The sequence below is a fragment of the Podarcis vaucheri genome (assembly GCF_965113315.1).
Source record: "Podarcis vaucheri genome assembly, chromosome: 1".
In the NCBI taxonomy this organism is placed as follows: domain Eukaryota; kingdom Metazoa; phylum Chordata; class Lepidosauria; order Squamata; family Lacertidae; genus Podarcis; species Podarcis vaucheri.
Window position 1 is genome coordinate 18938704 of NC_138759.1, and position 21387 is coordinate 18960090.

General features: G+C 41.1%; 1 protein-coding gene across 2 annotated transcripts in view; it reads left to right on the forward strand.

The window, feature by feature from the left end:
- The window catches only part of SETD3 (SET domain containing 3, actin N3(tau)-histidine methyltransferase), a 51927-nt gene extending 31204 nt beyond the window's left edge, over positions 1-20723 (forward strand). For both annotated transcript variants that reach the window (XM_082218020.1, XM_082218019.1), the window contains exons 7-13: positions 6016-6074; positions 7428-7542; positions 11453-11527; positions 16091-16257; positions 17070-17155; positions 18081-18241; positions 19358-20723. In XM_082218020.1, coding sequence (XP_082074146.1) covers positions 6016-6074; positions 7428-7542; positions 11453-11527; positions 16091-16257; positions 17070-17155; positions 18081-18241; positions 19358-19804 — 1110 coding nt within the window. In that variant the 3' untranslated portion in view covers positions 19805-20723. The remainder of the gene's footprint in view (positions 1-6015; positions 6075-7427; positions 7543-11452; positions 11528-16090; positions 16258-17069; positions 17156-18080; positions 18242-19357) is intronic.
- Positions 20724-21387: the final 664 nt, after the last annotated feature.

Sequence of the window (21387 nt, forward strand, 5' to 3'; positions counted from 1 at the left end):
CTTGCTTTTTTGCCACAAAGGTCTTAACTATAACCCACGTTGAGATGATACAAAGAAAATAACCTCATCTTGGTGCCGTTCAGGGATTCCTTGTGGCTGTTGGAAAGATGAGAATTAATGTATGGATTCTTTTCACCAGCAAATTAAGCTCATGTGAAGACATGGACTTCTGAAGGCCTCTTCTGGCAGCCATCATATTCTACACCATACAGTTAACATTAACTGGTCAGTGAACTCAGATGCATGTGTGAGCTATTAATACAGGAATGAACTCAATCCAGATTCTGCAATGCCATTACTCGCTGCAGGAAAACAGTTGAAGGTAGTTTTCTGATTGCTAATCCAATACATTAAACAGCAATGCAAGTGGCAGCTGATATTTAAATACAGGCACATTTCAGTGTTGGCTCTTGTTCTCTCCTTCTTTCTCTTTTTGTTTTTCTCTGCACTAATATATTTGTAAAATTGGAATAATTAAGAGCAAGGCTCCCATTGACAGGAGAAGAGGTGATAATATATTTTCCAAGGTGGCATGTGAACTCTTCACTATGTCAGTTATGGAATTGCCTAGCTATGTGTTAAAGTGTTAGTTATAATCTGGATAAATTATTAAGCAAATGGAGCTGACCATGATCCTAGTGATTGAGGTAGACATACATAGGGTTGTACTGCATGCCATGGTCTCTTGATTCACCATCTATTAGCATTAAATTTCCCATCTCCAAACCTTTCTTTGTTTACAAATATCCATGTAAATAGTCTTATTACTAGTCCAATAAAACGGCAGTGTGTGCTTTTCAATTAAGCATTTGTCCTAATGTTCCCATTTGCATTTTTTTAGAAGTCTGCTACATATTCAGAGTTGACTAAAATAAAGTGAATGTAATACTGTTTCTAAAGCTAAGGAAGCATGAACTTAAAAGATCTGATTTTTGCCATTTATCAACTGGTTGCTTCATTTGAATAAGTGTCTATCTCTTTTTGATCAACCTGAAAAATTTGCATGCTCTGCAGCAGCCATATTCTATACTTTATTAAATATCTGTCAATTATAAATATCAAGGTTTTACATTAATGTCAAGATAGTACATCAAAAATTCATGGAATATGTGACTTTTTCCAAGGGTATTTAATACTTAATGCATTTGTGTCATTTTTCTTTCTAGATATATTGACAGGTTTTATTAAGTGTTTGTTAGGGAGATTTCATTTTTACCGAGGGACTGTAAAGAGAAGCTGCATGCTAAATCGATTTTTTAATCAGAGTATTCTTCTCTTGGTCACTTCAGCAGAGATACGCCAACATACTTTAAAACTCTGGAAAGCATTCTCAGAAATTCAGCAATTAATTTCTTTATAACACAATTCTCTAAACACGTATATGTTGCTGTGAAACAGTAATAATTTTGTATTATAATTCAGTATTGTTTCCTGTGCTCCATTAAGAGTAGAGCTTGATTTCTGGAACTGTACAAATAAGGAAATTTCCTTTGAAAAAAGTATCTTAAAAGGTACAGATGGCTTTCAAAAACATTGTATAAAGCTGTTGACTTTTATTTTCCCTGATCATTTTTAGTTTTTGCCATTTAACACATTATTAAACACCAATTGTGTTAGATATGGAATGTGTCCACTTTCAGTGCTATTTTAGTATCGGCAACACAACCAGGATAAAACTGGAATTATAAATGTGCATCCACAGATTGAGAAGTCCTATGTTTTCCTCCTTGAATTAATACCTTTATGGGCAAAGCATACACTTCAAAATGCATAATCAAGTTTGCATTCTGTTACAACTTTCTTCTATGGGCAGTGTTTGATGAATTTGTATGGTTTGAGGCAGGAAATGAGAAAATACTGAGAAGGAGCTGGAATCAGGTTAGTTACCAAGGGATGACAAACATAGCATTTACACATGGGCCACATAGTCCCTTAGGGCAGGGGCAACTGAAATGATGCTCTCCAGATTTTGGACTACAAGTCACTTCAGCCCCAGTCATGACCAGCATTGAGGTATGATGGGAGTTGTAGTCCACATCATCTGAAGGGCACCATGTTGGTTACTCTTGACACAGAGTGGATGTGTAGATTGCATGTTTTTAATGAGAGTGTACTGTTAAGATTATGTCCCGGACCAGAATACCTTAGGAAATGCCCATTTGCATAGCCTGAGGTGGTAATAGGCAAGTTTCTATGTATTGAGGCTCTGCTCTAGGCTTCCTCTGTTCATGAACCCGCTAGCATGTGAAGCAGAGCCCTTTTAGTGGTGATTTTCCAGAGGCAGTGGTCTGCTCCTTTTTTCGTTAGGTTAAATTGGTCTGTTCAGTACAAGGCTTTTAAGTGACTTTATGGATAGTCGCACCTCAGGAGTTGAATGCCTTGTGAGTCGAACGTTTTGGCTCCCAAATGCCACAAACCCAGAAGTGAGTGTTCCGGTTTGTAAACGTTCTTCGGAACCCGAACGTCCGACGCAGCTTCTGCAGCTTCTGATTGGCTGCAGGAGTTTCCTTGGTTTCCAAACGTTTTGGAAGTCGAATGGACTTCCGGAACAGATTCCATTTGACTTCCGAGGTACGACTATATATTTGAATGTCATATTAAACCATAGTTCATGTATAACGCTACTCAGAATTCCCCATTTCACTCTTCCCTCGATCATGGCTGCAAAAAGCCACAAGCCTTGCTTTGTTGCATTGGAGTCAGAATTGCAGAGTTGGAAGGGTCATCTAATACAACCCCCTGCAATGTAGCAATCACTTGATAACAAACTTGGGCTATGGCTCGTGGTTTGTTTGTAGAGCCCAAGTTCGAAGGACACAACAAGCTTGTGGTTTGGCATGGGCATAAGTACAGCAAAGCAGGGAATCATTAAGCCACAGTTGAACATTAGGGTGTAAGTTAGCTTTGCAGTTTTGGCAGCTTGCTGGACAGAACAATTTCCTCTCACCTCATACATTGTTCTTGGGGTTCCCCTGACCCCCTCAGCTAATTGCTTTTGTGGTTGAAAGTCCCATTGTGCAAACAGAGCTTCCACTGACCGGGTTTATTAGGTGAATTCTGGTTTAATGTGACATCGGAATCAGTTGTATATTTGTCTTGTTTAAAGAGCTGTTGTTGTTGTTTTAAAAAATCATAATAATGAAAACAAAAACAAGGTCAATTTTTAATTTTCTGTAAGCCAACATCGTTTTTGTTTTTGTCGTTTTTTTACTGGATAAACAGATTTCAAAACAATAAGGTCTGTGTGAGCTTTCATTCTCTGAAAAAGTTAGCTTCTTTCAGTCTGTGGTGAAGTAATCTGATCAACTATATCTTAATCGATGTTAAATTCCATCTTGAAGAAAATTGCCCTTCTGCATGTTTTTAAGACAAGAGTTCTAAGGCTGTATTCTGTATTAAATGTGTTCCAGTTTGGTACCAGTAGGTGGAGTCATAGCCATTCTAGCAATCCCATTTTTGCTTCAGAGTGATCTTAACCAAAGGGTATGACCGCTTAGCTGGAAGAACCCTTTTCTTAGTTGAATTGTTACACAAAAATAATGTACAGTAACAGCACTTTTTGTCTAAGGTTGTTTTATGATGTCCATAGGTATTTTCAAAAAGGGTTTGCCCATAACAAGACAAGATGTTGGCTTTCTAATGTGTTTTCCCCCGCCATGTCAATGCAAAATATCTAAGCAAATTAATAACCAGTTATCTGTGAACATTTTTTACTTGTCAAGGTAACTTTTACCAAAATCAGACCATTTGTGTAACCTTGAATTATATATTTTCACTGTATCAATGCCCACATTGTCAAACAGCAAAAACGGGATAACTGAAAAATTTTGTGCTTGGTTTTGATTTCAATATGCTTTTTGATTTATAATGAGACTAGTGATAATGACTATCCTAAATTGTGACACTGAGCTTAACACAAATTATTCTGAGAATATGCAACTAAAATAGTCTGAAATGAAATTTTGCATGTAAACCAAATCACTTATTTTTTATTAGTTGAGAGAGCCGTGGTTTTCAGAGCTAGTCCATCCATAGCGCTAATTTAAGGGGTTGGAGAGAGCAGACACCTGGGACATAACACCCAATTGGCAGTCTTTTGTAATATATAATTTGCCTAAAATTGTGCACTGAGCACAAGCTTTTGTTTTCTAATTGATTTACGGTTTGAGCCACTTTTACCTCATCCCCTACTGTCCTGCACACAGTGCCAGCAAGTACATTACTGTGAGAGATGATAAATTACCATGCACTTGTGATGCTAATGCATCAAGAGTAAAAAAAAGAAGAAAAAGGAGCACACTACATAGAGCTCCTTGCATTAACAGTGTTGCAAAGATACATCCAAGCAAAACTCATTTGTATCATTAGAAATAACCATTCATTTGATCACTTACTGAAACCTGCCTATTCAACTGTAATTGAAATGGAATATTAAAATGATACTGTTAATGGCTCTCAATCTCTTAAGAGGGGAAAGGTTTTTTTTAAGCATGTTCAAAAGGCTATGATTCTTTTTAGCTACTGTGTTTTAAAGTGCATAAGGCAAAGTGGCTTTGGAAGTACTTGAAGTCGGTTGGCCAGAAACGTGAGGCTAGTTCTGTGTAATTAATTCCTCTTTTAAATCATTCTTATTTCCTCATAATAATTAAGGTAGGCTTGCCATATTTCAGAAAGTAAAATTCCTGAGACACCCCCAAAGTCGTTGAGCTTCCTCTTTCTGGGGCTGGCTGAGCGGCAGGCACTGGGCATGTTATGAGCTCCTTCCCAAAGGGAGAGATTTTAGATTCAGATTTCCTTTAGGATCATCTAGCCCAACCCCCTGCAGTGCAGGAGTCTTTCACCCAACACATGAGACTCAAACCCACAACCCTAAAATTAAGAGTATCATGCAGAGCTATCCGGGGGGTGGGGTGGTTAATGCACACAAACAAACAACCCCTCCCTGCTCAGAATTCTTTTCCCAACAGATGTGGAGTATTTCAACCCAACCCCAGAGTGAGATCCCAGCATTCTGCAGGAGGAGTAGGAATGACAAGTTCACATTTCCTTCACATAGATGGGAAGAGGCTTTCCTTTTTACCCGCCTTGGTTTCCCCTCCACCAGATCAGAGAAGACCAGAGAGACTCCATCCCAAATCCTAGAGAGTCCCTGCCAGTCAGCATAGACCAGTGTTTCCCAACCTTGGGCCTCCAGCTGTTTTTGGACTACAACTCCCATCATCCCTAGCTAGCAAGACCAGTGGTCAGGGATGATGGGAATTGTAGTTCAAAAACAGCTGGAGGCCCAAGGTTGTGAAACACTGGCATAGACAACCCTGAAGTAGAGGGACAAATAGCTTCCTACGTTCCCAATTCTAAGCATGGTTACTCAGAGCTTAATTCCATTTATCTCAATAGGGCTTACTGCCTTGTAAGGTGCAGAGGCACGCAGCCTTTAACATGTGGTATGTCCAAAATATAATTATATAACCTATGCATGTGACCATAACTGCTTCAACATTTAAATGTATTATGACTTGCAGGGTATATGTAACGTCTAATTATTATTATTTTAAAAAAAGAAAAAGAAGCATTTTTGGATGTAAAGGAAGAGAGATGCTTAAAATACATTCACCCCTAAATGTGACTAAGGAGAACATAGAATTAACATTTCAGGTTAAGAAAAGAAAAGAATTGGGACAAGCCTTTTCTCAATCAAGTTTTTATGTGTGGCGTGGAGATGGGAGTCCACCTTAAATGTGTGTGTGAGAGATGTTGTGGGTTCCAGTCTTTGAAATATGAAGAAACAGATTTATAGCGGCTGCTGGGCACAACAAATTAAGTTGACAGTGATGTATGAGAGCATAATAGCATGATGATCCCTCTGTAGCGCGGCTGGACGCCTCCTGCTTCATTTGGCTCTTGTTAGGATCTGTTAGGCAGCTAAATAATGAAATTCTGCTGACTGATTTCTGGTTGTTGTTTTTTGTTTTGTTTTTCCTTTTCAACTCTTCTCTGAATCCTCTTATTTCTCAGACCCATCCTAATGCCAGCAAACTGCCATTAAAGGATTCTTTCACTTATGATGATTACAGGTTGGTTTCCCTTTTTATATAAAAGTGGGTTGTTAAATGCCTTCAAATGCTTCCCCAGAAAATAATCAAGTTATTAATCATGAATCCCTGGTCCAGCCATAGTAGTTATATTACAGATCAGAGAATATAATTAATTTAGCCATCTAGATTTTACCATCAAAAGTTTTATAGCTAACCAGTTAGCATTAGTTAATGGTTGTTTCTAAATGCTGTTGTATTACTTTTCTTAATGCTTTATATTACTTTTTTAATTGGCCTTGGCCCACAGTTACTATTTAATACTCTGGTATCTGTTAAAACAAAAGTAAGACCATATATATATATATATATATATATATATATATATATATATATGCTGGAGCATGCTTTGTAAGAAAAGGAATTACATTCATAGAAGTCTTGCTATGTCTGAATTGACTCCCAGAGAAATTATCTTAATTTTCTGACTTATTATTGAGCTGTCACATCAAACCAATACATTAAGCAAAACTGGATACAACTTGTTTGTTTGCTTAGTCTGTCCCACATTCCTTTAGGTTTTCAGAAGACAGATGCTGCAAGTGATTTATTATTATTACTACTACTACTTACTACTACTACTATTAACAACAACAACAACAATAATAATGTTATTATTACTCCCCTCCCATCCGACTAGATTGCCCCATCCACTCTTGGTGGCTTCCAACAAAATACTTAAAATACAATGAACCATAAATCATTAAAAGCTTCCTTATACAGGGCTGCCTTCAGATGTCTTCTAGAAGTCATATAGACATTTATTTCGTAGACATCTGGTTGGAGGGTGCTTCACAGGGTGGCACCACTACCGAGAAGACCCTCTGCCTGGTTCCCTGTAACTTCACTTCTCATAGTGACGTTACTGCCAGAAGGCCTTCAGAGGTGGACCTCAGTGTCTGGGCTGGACAATGGGGGTGGAGATGCTCCTTCAAGGGCCAAAGCTGTATATCGCTTTAAAGGTCACCATACGTGGACAGAAGACAGTAGATTGGCAAGGGATTCTGATTCCCAATTGTTTTGCAGTAGCAACAACAAGCAAAATGACCCACCCACCCCCAAAACCCTAGGTTGTTGAAATGGAGAAAGAATGATGTTCTTCTGAAAGAACTGTGAACTCATTTCAGTTCTTATACTGAACAGTTATTCCTTGGCTCTTGATGTGCTCAGAGGGACCCTGTTCAATTCTAACAATATGTCTTTTCACCTGACTGGTTGGTACTAAGAGCAGATTTTTTCCCCTGCTATTGGCAGAAAGTTGGGAAGGATTATAATCTGAATTGGAACTTTTTGTCTATCTATGGCTTTCACTAAACGGAGTATTTTGTTTTGTAGATGGGCAGTTTCCTCTGTCATGACACGACAAAACCAGATTCCTGCTGAGGATGGTTCCCGGGTTACCTTAGCACTGATTCCTTTATGGGACATGTGTAATCACACCAATGGGCTGGTAAGAACAGTGTTGTTGGGTTGTGTGTGTGTGTGTGTGTGTGTGTGTGTGAGAGAGAGAGAGAGAGAGAGAGAGAGAGAGAGAGAGAGTGTGTCTAACAGCACATTGACTAATTCACAGTGGCTATCCCTGGGATAATGGATATGTCTCAGGTTGACAAGACAACTCTAAATATGTCAGGACGAAGGAGATATTTTTAACAGGTGTTTAACACACACAAAAAGAAGGAGCCAGACACTCGGAGGTAAAAGAATTCCAATACAGTGGTACCTCTGGATACGAACGGGATCCGTTCCGGAACCCTGTTCAGAAACTGAAGTAAACGTAAGACCCGACTGCGCATGCGCGGGTCGCATTTCGCCGCTTCTGCGCATGCACATGATGTCATTTTGAGTGTCTGCGTGAGCGGTGAAACCTGGAAGTAATGCACTCCGTTACTTCCGGGTCGCCGTGGAGCGCAACCCGAAAATACTCATCTCGAAGCTACTTCAACCCGAGGTGTGACTGCAGTAAGCAGCAGAATGGGGGGCACCCTCTAGGCATGAAAGGTGTTGATTTGGGGATGCAAATGTTTGTTTCAGAGGACCGTACCACCTTAAAACTAATAGCTGGAAAGGAGAAGAAGTACAATATAATGTTGAGGAACAAAATCATCAATACAAGTTTTGCTGGGGGGGAGAAAGTATATGCAAAGGAACTGCTTTGTGCAGAAGTTGTCTTTATCCAAATCTGCAGTAAAAACAGAGATATGTTGCCTCCTTTCTCAAGCTATGATGTTTGATACCAGCTGATGGATCTCTTGTATCTCTCTTTTTCTATAGTATTAATACTAGTAATTTTGGGCTTGTTGCATGATGATCCTCTCCGCCCAGTAGGCTCTAAACCTCTGGCAGCACCAGCAACCAGTTTGACTGTCAAGTCACAATACCGCTAGAAAATAACAATGAGAAATACATGAAGACAGTATTCTTGACAGAGTTCTTGGAACAGGATGATCTAATTAGTAGTGTCAGGAGCAAGAGAAAGCAGGATGGACATGGTTCCAGCTAAAACCAAAAGAGCCTTTTATTATTTAGCTTGTGGAAGAAGAAGAAGAAGAAAGGCCCATGGGGTAGAGCAAGAATAGAGATGCATTATAGCTGACTGACTGGAGAAACATCTCGCCACCAACTTTGCAGCAGACTTCAAAGAAGGCAGGGTCATCTCTCTTCCAGCTTTCATGCAGTGAGTCAGGATTTCATGGAGCATCAGTATGGAATCAGAGGCCAGAGTTGTGCTAAGCTCACAGGGAAATGCTTCATTGACGGGACTTGCCCATTTGTTGTAGCACACCTGGGTGTAAACAGTTTTCATCTGCGCTGGGACATCTGCACTGTCCCATTTGGTTGGCAAAGACATTTCTGAACCTCATGCACCTTCTCCAAACATAGCTGCAAATAATATAGCAATCTCAAGCCTAGGTCTATATGCAGCCCTGCAAGCCTCTCTGTCTAGCCCTTGGCATTCCCTCAGGCTGGTGCTCCTCCATGCCTCTCGCTAACCCTAACCCTAGCCCCCTTCAAGTGCTTTTGCCCGAGTAGATGTGTCCTTCAACTGGGATGATATGCATGAGTTTTGCCTGGATAGAGTGTGCGTTCGTGTAAACCTCAATAATTTGTATGGCTGGAATGTAAAGGGAGGAGTCCTCCTATCTGTTGCCCTTCCACCCTCAGTCCATGAACTGTAGTGGGGACCTATAACTAAACCTGACCAGCACTGTAACATTGAATTTGCATTTAGCTTTAAGCATTTTCGGAAGGGGGGGGGGGAATCCAAAGTTTGCATTTTAATGAAACATTTTAATTCATCATTTTGTGCATATATTGGCCTATTTTTCATGTCTTAAGGTTTACTTTTCATGTCCCTTTGATATAGAAGGGGATGTTTCCCTTGAGCTCAATGAATGTTGTGGGCAGGTTGATACTCAAAATCAAAACTGTCCATTAGCTCTTTGGATTTTATTTGGTTCAGAGCCCTTTGCTGTGGCTATTTGCTTTTCCTAGCCCCCCTCCCTCCTTGCTAGACTGTAGTCTATATTTCCCCTGGGTGTTGGTGCTGGGGATTAGCTGGGACTACTGCGCTAGTCCTTATGGGTTTGATCCCCCATGGATAGTTTCTCCTCACTTTTCAGCTCCTGGGACAAGAGGAATTTTTTTTTATAGAACTATAAAAATCCGACATGCCCAAATTCCAAGCTGCTTTTTTGTTTGGAACACTTGTATACAAACAAAAATGATATAAGGAAAAGAGAAACCTTTGAGAAGGACGAAACAGCAGGAAGCTATTCCACTAGGGAATGAGAGGAACAGCTTTTTTAAAAAAAATTAAAATGAAAGCCCATAAAACAAGTTTCATATGCCATAAAACCAGGCACCCTCCCACAAATTCTATATATCGAAACATTAGAAGAGCCCTGAAACACTTGAAACTGATTGTCATCCAATTTAAAGTATTCTGATTAAAGGTGTTACTTTGAAGAAGAAGAAAAAACATTTTCCCTTTGTTTTTAAATGATGGCATGTGTCAGAGCAGGCAACATACTAGAAAAGGCATTCACTTGTATGTGATATAAGATTAATATCTCCTCTAAGATGATACCTGCAACCCTCTTTCTCTTCTGCTCCTTGATTAAATAGGGCACTCTTTTAAATCAATCAAAAGATTTTAAATCTATTGATTTAACTGATTATTCAACTAAGCATTACAGCCCCAATTGAAACTGTAGATTTTGTTTCAAATCCCATCTTCAGGACACAACTATGTATGAGGCCTGTTCCTTGAGATTGGTATGTTTTCTGTGTTGTACAGCTTGATTTATCAAGAACATTCCTGCTTTATGAAAATAATATTGTGGGACAATTTCCATGTTAATAATGAGCCACTTTAGTCCTTGTGGTTTGATAAAAGAAATATGGTTAAGTGGCAACTTCTTCATCTTCCCACAGCAAAATCCCATCACCATCTAAGAATAATTACCTAAGTTTCAGATAAAGAGATTATTTGCAACTAAATTGGAGTCCTCTGAAGAAAGTATCCCCCCAAAGATTCACAGTTATCCACTCCTCTTTTTGATTCAGAGTGATGAAAAATGCACTGAGAGTTGAAGTGTGTGACAGAAACTAGTTCTCTTAATGCAGTGCTGCAGAGGAGCCATGGGAGTAACTTGAAACTCAACAGCACTGTTATGTGCGAGAGGAGTGAACGCAGGACCAACACAAAGTGGTCTAGAAGGGTGCCATTTTTTATAGCTTTTCTATAATATTTGAGAATTGTTGGAGAACAGGTGAGGTCCCTGCAAGCTGGAAGTGCACAAATGTTGTCCCCATCTTTAAAAAAAAGGGGGGGGGGTTATCTGACCAATCTCTCACCAGCCTTTGAAATAGGGTTGGGGAGCCTCTGGCCCTCCAGATGTTGCTAAACTACAACTCCCATAATCCCTGACCATTGTCCATGCTGGCTTGGGCTAAAGGGAGATGGAATCCAGCAACAGCTAGATGGGCACAGGTTCCCCAATCACTGCTCTAAAAGAAAGGAAAATACAAGGTAACTTCCCCAAGGACTAAGGGGCTTGACTTTGTTACAGGGTAGTAGGTGCTGTTTCTTCTTGTTATTTTTTAAGTAGTGGTCATTTTACATCCTTTAAAGCAGACACTCCCAAACTCGGCCCTCCAGCTGTTTTGGTACTACAACTCCCATCATCCTAGCTAACGGAACCAGTGGTCAGGGATGATGGGAATTGTAGTCCCCAAACATCTGGAGGGCCGAGTTTGGGGGGGGGTGCCTGCTTTAAAGGAAGATCAGGCTCACACAAACAAGCTTCAACTTTAAAATGCTGAACATTTTTCTTCTTTCTTTTGAATCCTCTGTATAGATCACTACAGGCTACAATTTGGAAGATGACCGTTGTGAATGTGTAGCACTTCAAGATTTTAAGGCTGACGAACAGGTAATCTTGAGATGTGTGTGTGTGTGATTTAACATTTGAAGTTCCATGTGTAGAATTCGTACATGTACAGATGCATCCAATTGATAGTAAATACACGCAATTCTAATTTAGCTTCAGGAGTCTTGTTAATTTTCACTAGGAGTGTTCCATGAGACATTCCTTACAAATGTGTTATAAAGACTGAGGATAGATAGCTTTTTTTTTTGTAACATAAAAAGTGCTTTTTTCAGTGCAAAGGAAGAAGAATGCCTTGATCTAAAGCAACCTTACCTTGTGCCATGAGTAACTCAGCCATTTTTTGTTTTGAATGATAGCACATTGGTAGAAATGTTCACGTAGGTGAGGACGTTTAAAATACTTGACCTGAGCATCATGAGCTGGGCAGCCATTGTTTGTTCAGCATTTTGCTCTTTGGCATTATTTAGTTCACATTCAGCTGTTTTCTGACTTCTTACCACTTAACCGTCCAGAAAATAAAAGATGATGTCACTAACCAATTCAGCTGTCAGGATCCATTCTCCAAGGGATGTATAGCTCCTTTTAACAGGCATCAATATCTGCCTTCAGTGCTCACTTCTCATATCCTTGCGATTCATGTTGTCCATTATTACTGTTGACCATTAATTCTTGGACTTCCCTGTGATGTAGTATAAAGAGCTATTTGTTAATGCTGTTTATACCCCACCCTGTCACAACAGCTTGAAGTGGATGCTTCATATAGGTTTACAATTTCTCATAAATTTCTTGCACTTCTGAAACATGTCCCAGCTGCTAATTTAGCAAACAACATTATTAAGTAAAATTATTGGATGTTCTCATAGTCTGTTGCTAACCTCCCTGGGATCTTCAGGTGACGGGCAGTATACAAATTTAATAAATAAATAAAATAAAATAAAATAGGTCATTTGTCCCCATAAACATGCACACAATTAAGTTAAATTTGATACTTATATACGTGGGGAAAGTGGAAAGAATATTATGCCCCCTTCTCTAGAGTCCAAAAATCCAGGCATCCATTAGCCACTGGTACCTGAAAAGCAACATGGTGACTGGCACGTGAATTACTAAAGAGATCAGGGTGCAGATTTTCTTCTTCTACTGATGTGTGCTGCTGTTCGGGGGACCTGGTTCCTACCTCCTCTGAGTCTCTTTTTTGTTCCTTTCCCAACTGTGCTCCCTTCCTCTTTGTATATGCCAGGGGTCTGCAACCTTTAAGACAAAAAGAGCCGCTTGGACCCGTTTCCGAAAAAAACAACAACAACTGGGAGCCGCAAAAACATTGCAACATTTAAAACAAATATAACACTGCATATATTGTTTCTGGCCTTAATGCTATATATACAGGATCGTGCAGTCAGCTGTCAATCTCAAGAAAAAAGGACAAATTAATAGCTAATTAAAATATTTAATTTACAACCAGGTAACCAGGTTAATGGGACTTTTGCTCCTGAACCTCAGTGCTCAGTATCTGCACATCAGGGCTGTAAGACGTCACCTTCATTTTCACACAGGCTTGTAAGCTGTCATCTGTGAGGCGTGATCGGTGTTTGTTTTTAATATAGTTCATGTTGGAGAAGACCTGCTCACATACATATGTGGAAGAGACCACAAGGGCCCTCGAGTCCAACCCCCTGCCAAGCAGGAAACACCATCAGAGCACTCCTGAGATATGGTTGTCAAGCCTCTGCTTAAAGACCTCCAAAGTAGGAGACTCCACCACACTCCTGGGCAGCAATTCACCAAACTTTCACCAAACTTTCCCCTGCTTCAAGCAACTAAAAAGGGGCTTCAGGCAACTAACTCTACGTGGAATTCCACGCGACCGCGACTGCATAATCAATGCCACAAAATGCCAAAGAAAATTAACCAGGGCCCCAGTGAACCATAAATCATAATCAGTGCCTGATGTAAATAATAATTAATAATGAGGGCCCAATGTCATCCTCGTCATTATAAAAATAATCCCTCTCTTCGCGCCGCCCAGCCTCCCAAGAAAAAAACCCCACTTCAAAAGGTCACAAAGCACAAATTCCACGCGACCACAACTTGCTATGCCCAATAACCAATGCCCCAAAATGCCATAGAAAATTAATCAGGGCCCCAGTGTACCATAAATCATAATCAGTGTCTGATGTAAATAATATATAATAATGAGGCATTCGTCATTATAAAAATACCTTTTTTGACACTTTTTATTATTTCTTTGTTTGACCCCTCAGAATTACTACTCCTCATATAAATAAACATTAAATTAACAAGTTTCCTTTTTTTGAGTGTGTGTTCTTCACTCCCCTTCAAAACAGTGACCAGTGTATATGCCCCCTTTCAATGCAGCCTGCTTACAAAGGCGGGACGACAAAGACCAGCAATAAGCTGTTGCATAACAATTCACCAAACTTCCCCCTGCTTAAGTTTAAAAAGGGGCTTCAGGCAACTAACTCCCACGTGGAATTTCTACTGGCGGCCGCCTCAGAAGACCACATGGGCAGATAAGATGGCTGCTGGGACGATCCGGTTACCCAGCAACAGCACAGCTGATTCCGACGCTTTTGAAAGCAGCCGGCAAAGCAAGTGTTGGAGCTCCGAAGCCACACTGCTGCGCATGTGACCAAATAGCGAGGACTTACTTTGCTAGAGACAAGCCCCGACGCTACCACAAGCCTCCCTCTCTTCGCGCCGCCCAGCCTCCCAAGAAAAAAACCCCACCTCAAACAGTCACAAAGCACAAATCAGTAAACATAATAAACATTAAATTAACAAGTTACCTTTTTTTGAGTGTGTGTTCTTCACTCCCCTTCAAAACAGTGACCAGTTTTGAACAGTGGCTTCAGGCAACTAACTCCTCCGCCTCCTCCTCCCCTTGCGCCCTCCCCTCGACCCCGCCCCTCGCCTCCTTCCCTCGCGCCCTCCCCTCGACCCCGCCCCTCGCCTCCTTCCCTCGCGCCCTCCCCTCGACCCCGCCCCTCGCCTCCTTCCCTCGACCCCGCCCCTCGCCTCCTTCCCTCGCGCCCTCCCCTCGACCCCGCCCCTCGCCTCCTTCCCTCGCGCCCTCCCCTCGACCCCGCCCCTCGCCTCCTTCCCTCGCGCCCTCCCCTCGACCCCGCCCCTCGCCTCCTTCCCTCGCGCCCTCGCCTCCTTCCCTCGCGCCCTCGCCTCCTTCCCTCGCGCCCTCCCCTCGGCCCCGCCCCGCCCCTCGCCTCCTTCCCTCGCGCCCTCGCTTCCTTCCCTCACGCCCTCCCCTCGCGCCCTCCCCGCGCCCCCGCCCCGCGCCTCCGCCCCGGAGCCGCAGCAAAGGCTTTAAAGAGCCGCATGCGGCTCTGGAGCCGCAGGTTGCCGACCCCCGGTATATGCTATGCTCTGCAGCCTTACACTGATATGTATGTGGGCTAGCAGCAAGACCTTGTTTCCCCCTCCATCCCCATGAAGAGGGAAACAGACCAGAATATTCCAGCAAGTACAGGGCCGGCCCAAGCAGCTGCCTCAGGCAGCAGAAGCCTCAGAAGCAGTGCCGGCATTGGTCCCACAAGATCTTGACGAAATCACGAGAAACCTTGCAAGATTTTGGCAATATCTCACCAGAAGTTGATGCTGATGCCAGCGCCACAGCAACAGTGTTGGCAGAGCTGGTGGCGAAATGGGTCACACCGACCCTAGATCCCACTTCTCACTAGCGGGCATAGGTTTCCATTTCTAGTTATTAGGAAAACTTACTAGCTTTGGTGTTTTGCAAAAACTTTGCACCCCTGCCGCTCAGATGATCTTTGCTTTTTCTATTAAAAAAGCCCAAGTATAAATCCACTGATGACTAACAGAATGCGACAGAGGTGAAGGATGAAGCAGAGTTGACACACTGGAGAGAGGATAAGCATTCTCTTGGATATCTGTTGAAAAGGGGAAGCACTATCCAAAGTTAATCATAGGGCACCAGTTCTGATAACTACAATACACATTTATAGAATTAGATGTTATTTAACACTTAGAGTAGACCTCGAGTCTCTCGGCTAGCTGGCTTCCATTCAGTGGCCTTGGGAAGGTGAGCAGAAGGAAAATCTCAGTTAACTCCCCCCTCCCCCCTGCGTAGTATCAGCAAACTCTGTCAGACGGAACCCTGTTCAGGAATAATATAATATCCAGTAATATTTTGAGGTCCCTTTAGAATGTGAATGCCATCTTTTTAGGTGAGGTGTTCTCTTTCTTTGCTTGGTCAAGTCATTTGACAGCTCATGGTACACCATTTTTTGGGAAAAGCTGCACTTCTGTGTGAATTTTGTTGCTCTCTATTTCTAATGCATGTAGTTCTGAAGATGGTCAATAGAGGAGCTTTGGGCACATGCAGGTAGAGGTCTCTATGTTTAGAACAGCGTCCAAAGCGTTTGAGCAAAAGCAGTTCCTAGGGTTAAAGTTTGCCTTGTCCATTATTTAAAGATAGCATTCTCATATGCATTGTGGTCTGCAGCACTATAGTATGGGGGCGGGGCGGGTTGTGTAATGTGTAATTTGTCATTCCATGAGTTGATCCTAAGCTATTTTTCTGTCCCTTCGCTTCTCTTTTCATCCTCCTAGATTTACATTTTTTATGGCACTCGGTCAAATGCTGAATTTGTGATCCACAGTGGGTTTTTCTTTGATAATAATTCACATGACAGAGTGAAAATAAAGCTTGGAGTGAGTAAAAGTGACAGGCTGTATGCTATGAAGGCAGAGGTCTTAGCTCGCGCTGGCATCCCAACGTAAGTCAAATTGAAAGACGCTGTTTTTGTATTGAAACATTTCAAGCTCTAAGGTCAAGTAGAACATTATAGCAAAACTGCTGTTCATTAAAGTAGGTGGAGCCTACATTATATCTCACTCCTATATAGTTATCTTAAATTTCTGTTATTAAGCATGTTTGCTGATTATGAGACACGTTTACCAACATCTTTAGAATAAATTGTCTGTTGGAGGGCAAGAGAATATGCCGGTTTGCTATTTTTGCTCTCTGTTTCCCCTCATTATAAAAGTACTGTCATGGTCTATTTGTGACCTATAATGCTTTCAGCATCCTTCATTTTTGAACCATAAATCCAAACACACACTGTTACTTTTGAACCATAATCTTTTTAATTCATACTATTGTACAATATCTAGTCAGTGTTCTTTAGTTGAATTGCCAGCTATCTTGCTAGATTGAATAGATTTTCTTCGAATGGATTTTTCAATAATTTCTGATGGTCAGTATGTCAAGGCAGCAAGTGTTAATATTTTGTAGCTTGTAAATGAGATTTCTATAGGTCTGAACGTGGTAAATGAAAGCATGCACAATTTTTATTAGGTAGTTATATAAAGTAATAGTAACGTAATACTTGACTAATCTATTATAGAGGAGGAATTGCTCAATTTTTATCTGAGAAAAGTTTGACCAGCTTCAGTTTAATGCTCAGAAGTTGGATTGACCCTTACACAGCTTCACTTTACAATAATAAGAATATATTATAAATTAAGGATTTTCATACCGGATAATCAAGCTACCAAAGACTGACATCTTATTCCCTTTTTTTTCTAGTTCTAGTGTGTTTGCCTTGCACTCAACAGAGCCTCCAATCTCAGCTCAGCTTCTGGCTTTCCTTAGAGTGTTTTGCATGACGGAAGGTAAAAAAACAAACAAACACCGTTATGAAAAATTGTATCAAATTTTGTTCGATTGTTTGAAGGTCAAAATGGGATTAAGGAAAGAAAGTTCAGGCCTCCAAAGAATTCCAGAGAAATTACTAGCCCACCAAAGAAAAAATATCCCAGCCTTTTTGACCATATATACCATCCTCTAGTAGACATTAATGGAACATTGAAGATATGGAAAGACTATTTTCCAGTTTGCAAAAGCTTTTATAGAATTTTAGAGTTGGAAGGGACCCTGAGGATCATCTAGTCCAACCCCCTGCAGTGCAGGAATATGCAGCAGTCCCATGCAAGGATTGAACCTGCAACCTTGCCATTATCAACACCATGCTGTAACCAACCTAGGCAAATTTTACTTGTCACAATTGATTACACAAGTGGCTATTTACAAGCCTAGTTTGGAAGCCAAAATATATTCTTCAGGATTTTTATACCTCTTTTCTCTTGGAGATGCTATATTGAGGAAGGTGGAGAATTGCAAATAAAAGATCATTAGTTAGGTATTTATTTATCGCTTTATGCAAAAAAAAAAAAAAAAACCCTCTCAAGGTGAGTTTGTAAGATGAAATAAATAAAAGCAATGTAAAACCACAAAAATTTAAAATTATGAACAATACACACTCTGTGATGGTGAAGCCTTCTTAGGCTGTGATATTTTCACAGACTTAGCTGGAAGAAAATCACATTGAACGTGGTGATGGCCAGAATAAATGGAACAATTCTCTGTTTGAATTTAGAGAATCGATTCTGTGCCAGTAAAGTCTGGAGCTTCAGCTCTGAAGAACTCAGAAAGGAACAGGTCCACTTACTAATGCTCATGAATGGTTCGGTTTTGTTAGCCTTCCAGAGGCCAAAATAAATGGAGCAATTGCTGATTGTCCTTTCTCCTCCTCAACAGATGAGCTGAAGGAACACTTGATAGGAGAGCATGCAATCGACAGAATCTTCACTCTTGGCAATTCTGAATTTCCAGTGAGCTGGGACAATGAGGTGAAACTTTGGACATTCCTTGAAGCCAGGGCATCTCTTCTGTTAAAAACCTACAAAACCACTATTTTGGTAAGACTTCTAAGAGCATGCTCGTACTTGTAAACCTAACAGGATATTTGGTCTAATCTCATAGGAATGAGTTCATCTTTTAAAAACATTCCCTTTGATGCCTTTCTCCTCTAGAAAGGAGTTAATAGTATTCTTTGTGCTTGAGAGATGTTTAGAGGTGTAAGCTCATCATTTGGCTGCTGCACTGTAGGTTTTCTGAACTTTGTACAGTGGTACCTCTGGTTACGTACTTAATTTGTCCCAGAGGTCCGTTCTTAACCTGAAACTGTTCTTAACCTGAGGCATTACTTTAGCTAATAGGGCATCCCGCTGCTGCCGTTGCGCGATTTCTGTTCTCATCCTGAAGCAAAGTTCTTAACCCGAGGTACTATTTCTGGGTTAGCGGAGTCTGTAACCTGAAGCGTATGTAACCCGAAGTACCACTGTATTCAGAAATGGACCATGATCTACAGCCCATATGCTGGGCTTCTGAAAAAAAGCAATTTTCTATTTTAGTATGTATGCGGTACTTTGGGGTTGAGGAGGCAGGAATGGACCTCTTAATGCTTATGATTTATACCCACTTTTCAGACACACTCATTCCAGCTACTCTATAGCAGTGTTTCCCAAGCTTAGTTCTTCTGCTGCTTTTGGACTACAATTCCCATCATCCCAGACCACTAATCTTGCTAGCTAGGGATGATGGGTGTTGTAGTCCAAAAACAGCTGGAGACCCAAGTTTGGGAAACACTGCTCTATAGTGTCTTTCTGGGCATGGAAACACTTTTCTCTTCTCAAAAGGGTTCTTCGAATTGCAAACCTCCACTGACTTAAGATTCCAAGACAGTTTCATACTCAGTATTATCTGCTCACTTTAATGACTCTTCTTTCTGCCCCTTAGGCCTAGAACACCTATCAGCTGCTACCTTTCACTATGTATAACTGCATTCATTTTTACATTTGACCTGGCACAACAATGGCATTGTTATTATTAATACAGCAGTGTAAAAAACTGGTACCTTTGACCACTTACAGAAGTACAGCTTTATGGTTAAAATCCAAAGCCCTGCTTAGATTTTGGTGAATACACAACGTTTTATTCTCTTCTCTTCTCCCCTCCCCAATTTCTGTTTTTAGGATGATAAATCTTTTTTGGAAACGCATGACCTTACCTGTCACGCGACAATGGCTATTAAACTGCGCTTAGGAGAGAAAGAAATTTTGGAGAAAGCAGTCAAGAGTGCGGCCGCCAACAGAGAGTACTATGGCAAACAAATGGCAGAAGGAGTTCTCCTCCCCAAGTATGAAGAGAGCAATATTGCCTTACTAGAGAATACTGTGGCAGACTCAAGACTCCCAATTGTCTTGAGAAACTTGGACGAAGAGACAGAGGATCAAGAGGACTTAAAGATTGAGGAAGCCATTGGGGCAGAAGTTGCAGCAAACGGATTTGTGAATGGTGACAATTCTTTGCTTAACGGGACCAAATCGGAAAACAAAAATCTAAATCAAGAGGAAAGTAACAGAGAGACTGAAGATGCCAAAGAATCTTCTTCAGACAGTACTGATGAGGTTAAAGAATAGCTCTAAAATAGTTTTGAATTTATTGTGAAATTGAAAACTAGCAGGTGTTCTCTTCTTCTTCTTCTTTTTCTTCTTCTTCTTCTTCTTCTCCTCCTCCTCCTCCTCCTCCTCCGAACAGTGATTTACATTGGTGTGTTTCCTAACATTTCTTTCTGCAGAGGAAAATGTTTTTTGCTGCTTTATAATAATAATAATAAAAAAGATTTTTAAGTTATTTAAAAGATTTAGCATCCCTTTTCTACTAAGATTGCCATCTTGCTTTTGGAAGACTAGGGTCCAGGAAAAATGAGAGAGGTGGTACCTTTGGAGAATTGTGCAGCCCTCGGTTAGGAAAACGTGTTTACTTCCTAGGGAAGAGTTCAACTTTATCTGCTATCTTTCTGTTCTGTTTTCTCTGACTTCTAAAATGTAAAGCTTGTTTTCTTGCCCAAGGAGGTGGCAAGTTTGACTGACTGACCACTTGGCATAGGCAGCACAAAAGAGTAGATGCACTGAAAAGTAGATACACCCTTAAAAATGTAAGGTGGCAACCTTATTTTCACTAGGTTTCAAACGTTAAGAATACATTCTAATTACAGTGGTTTCTATAAACTATCGTTTATTTTGTGGTTTGGTTCACTGTACAAGAAACTTAATTTCCCACCCCACCATATCCTTGAAATCAAAGTGCGCAACTACAGTACATCCTCAGTTTGTTTATTATTATTTTTTAAGGCTTGACTTTTTTAAAATTTCAAAATGGCACTGGTTTAATTTGGTGAAGGAAGAGATTGGAAGCAGCTCAGCCCAGCCTCCAGATGCAAACTGTGTTGTTCAGAGTGAGGCTGCTCCCCAACCTTTTCAGATTTTCACAAATAGCTAGAGATTTTCAAAGCTACACTTTTGACTAAGAAAATTATTAAAAGTAAAACTTGATTAATTTGTGTCTGCTACTTTTTCATTCATTTTGCATGAGCATAAGCGTTGGACGTATCGACTTAGATTTCGGCTCTGGTTACACAGGCTGCAAGGGAGTTGGGATAGGAGTGGTGAGCGGCAGGGTCTGGGGACACAGCAGGGGTGAGAGGAACTGGATCCCACCAGTGTGGACCGCTTTGGTGTGTGGGTGGGGCACCGTCCTCTCAAATCATGTGACAACAAGTGATTCAAAGGTCAGATATTGGCTTTCAGTGGAAGATTCTTTGTTTGCAGTTCCAGCTCCTCTGCAGCCATTGCTTGACTTCAAACTAGAGAGGCAAAAAGAGACTCTTCCTTGAACTTTCCCATCTGATGTTATATGGTGTCCAATTTGGGGAAAGTAAAGGTAAAGGGACTCCTGACCATTAGATTCAGTCATGACCGACTCTGGGGTTGTGGCGCTCATCTCGCTTTACTGGCCGAGGGAGCCGGTGTACAGCTTCCGGGTCATGTGGCCAGCAGGACTAAGTCGCTTCTGGCGAACCAGAGCAGCGCACGGAAACGCCATTTACCTTCCCGCTGGAGCAGTACCTATTTATCTACTTGCAGTACCTATTTATCTACTTGCACTTTGACGTGCTTTCGAACTGCTAGGTTGGTAGGACCAAGCAACGGGAGCTCACCCC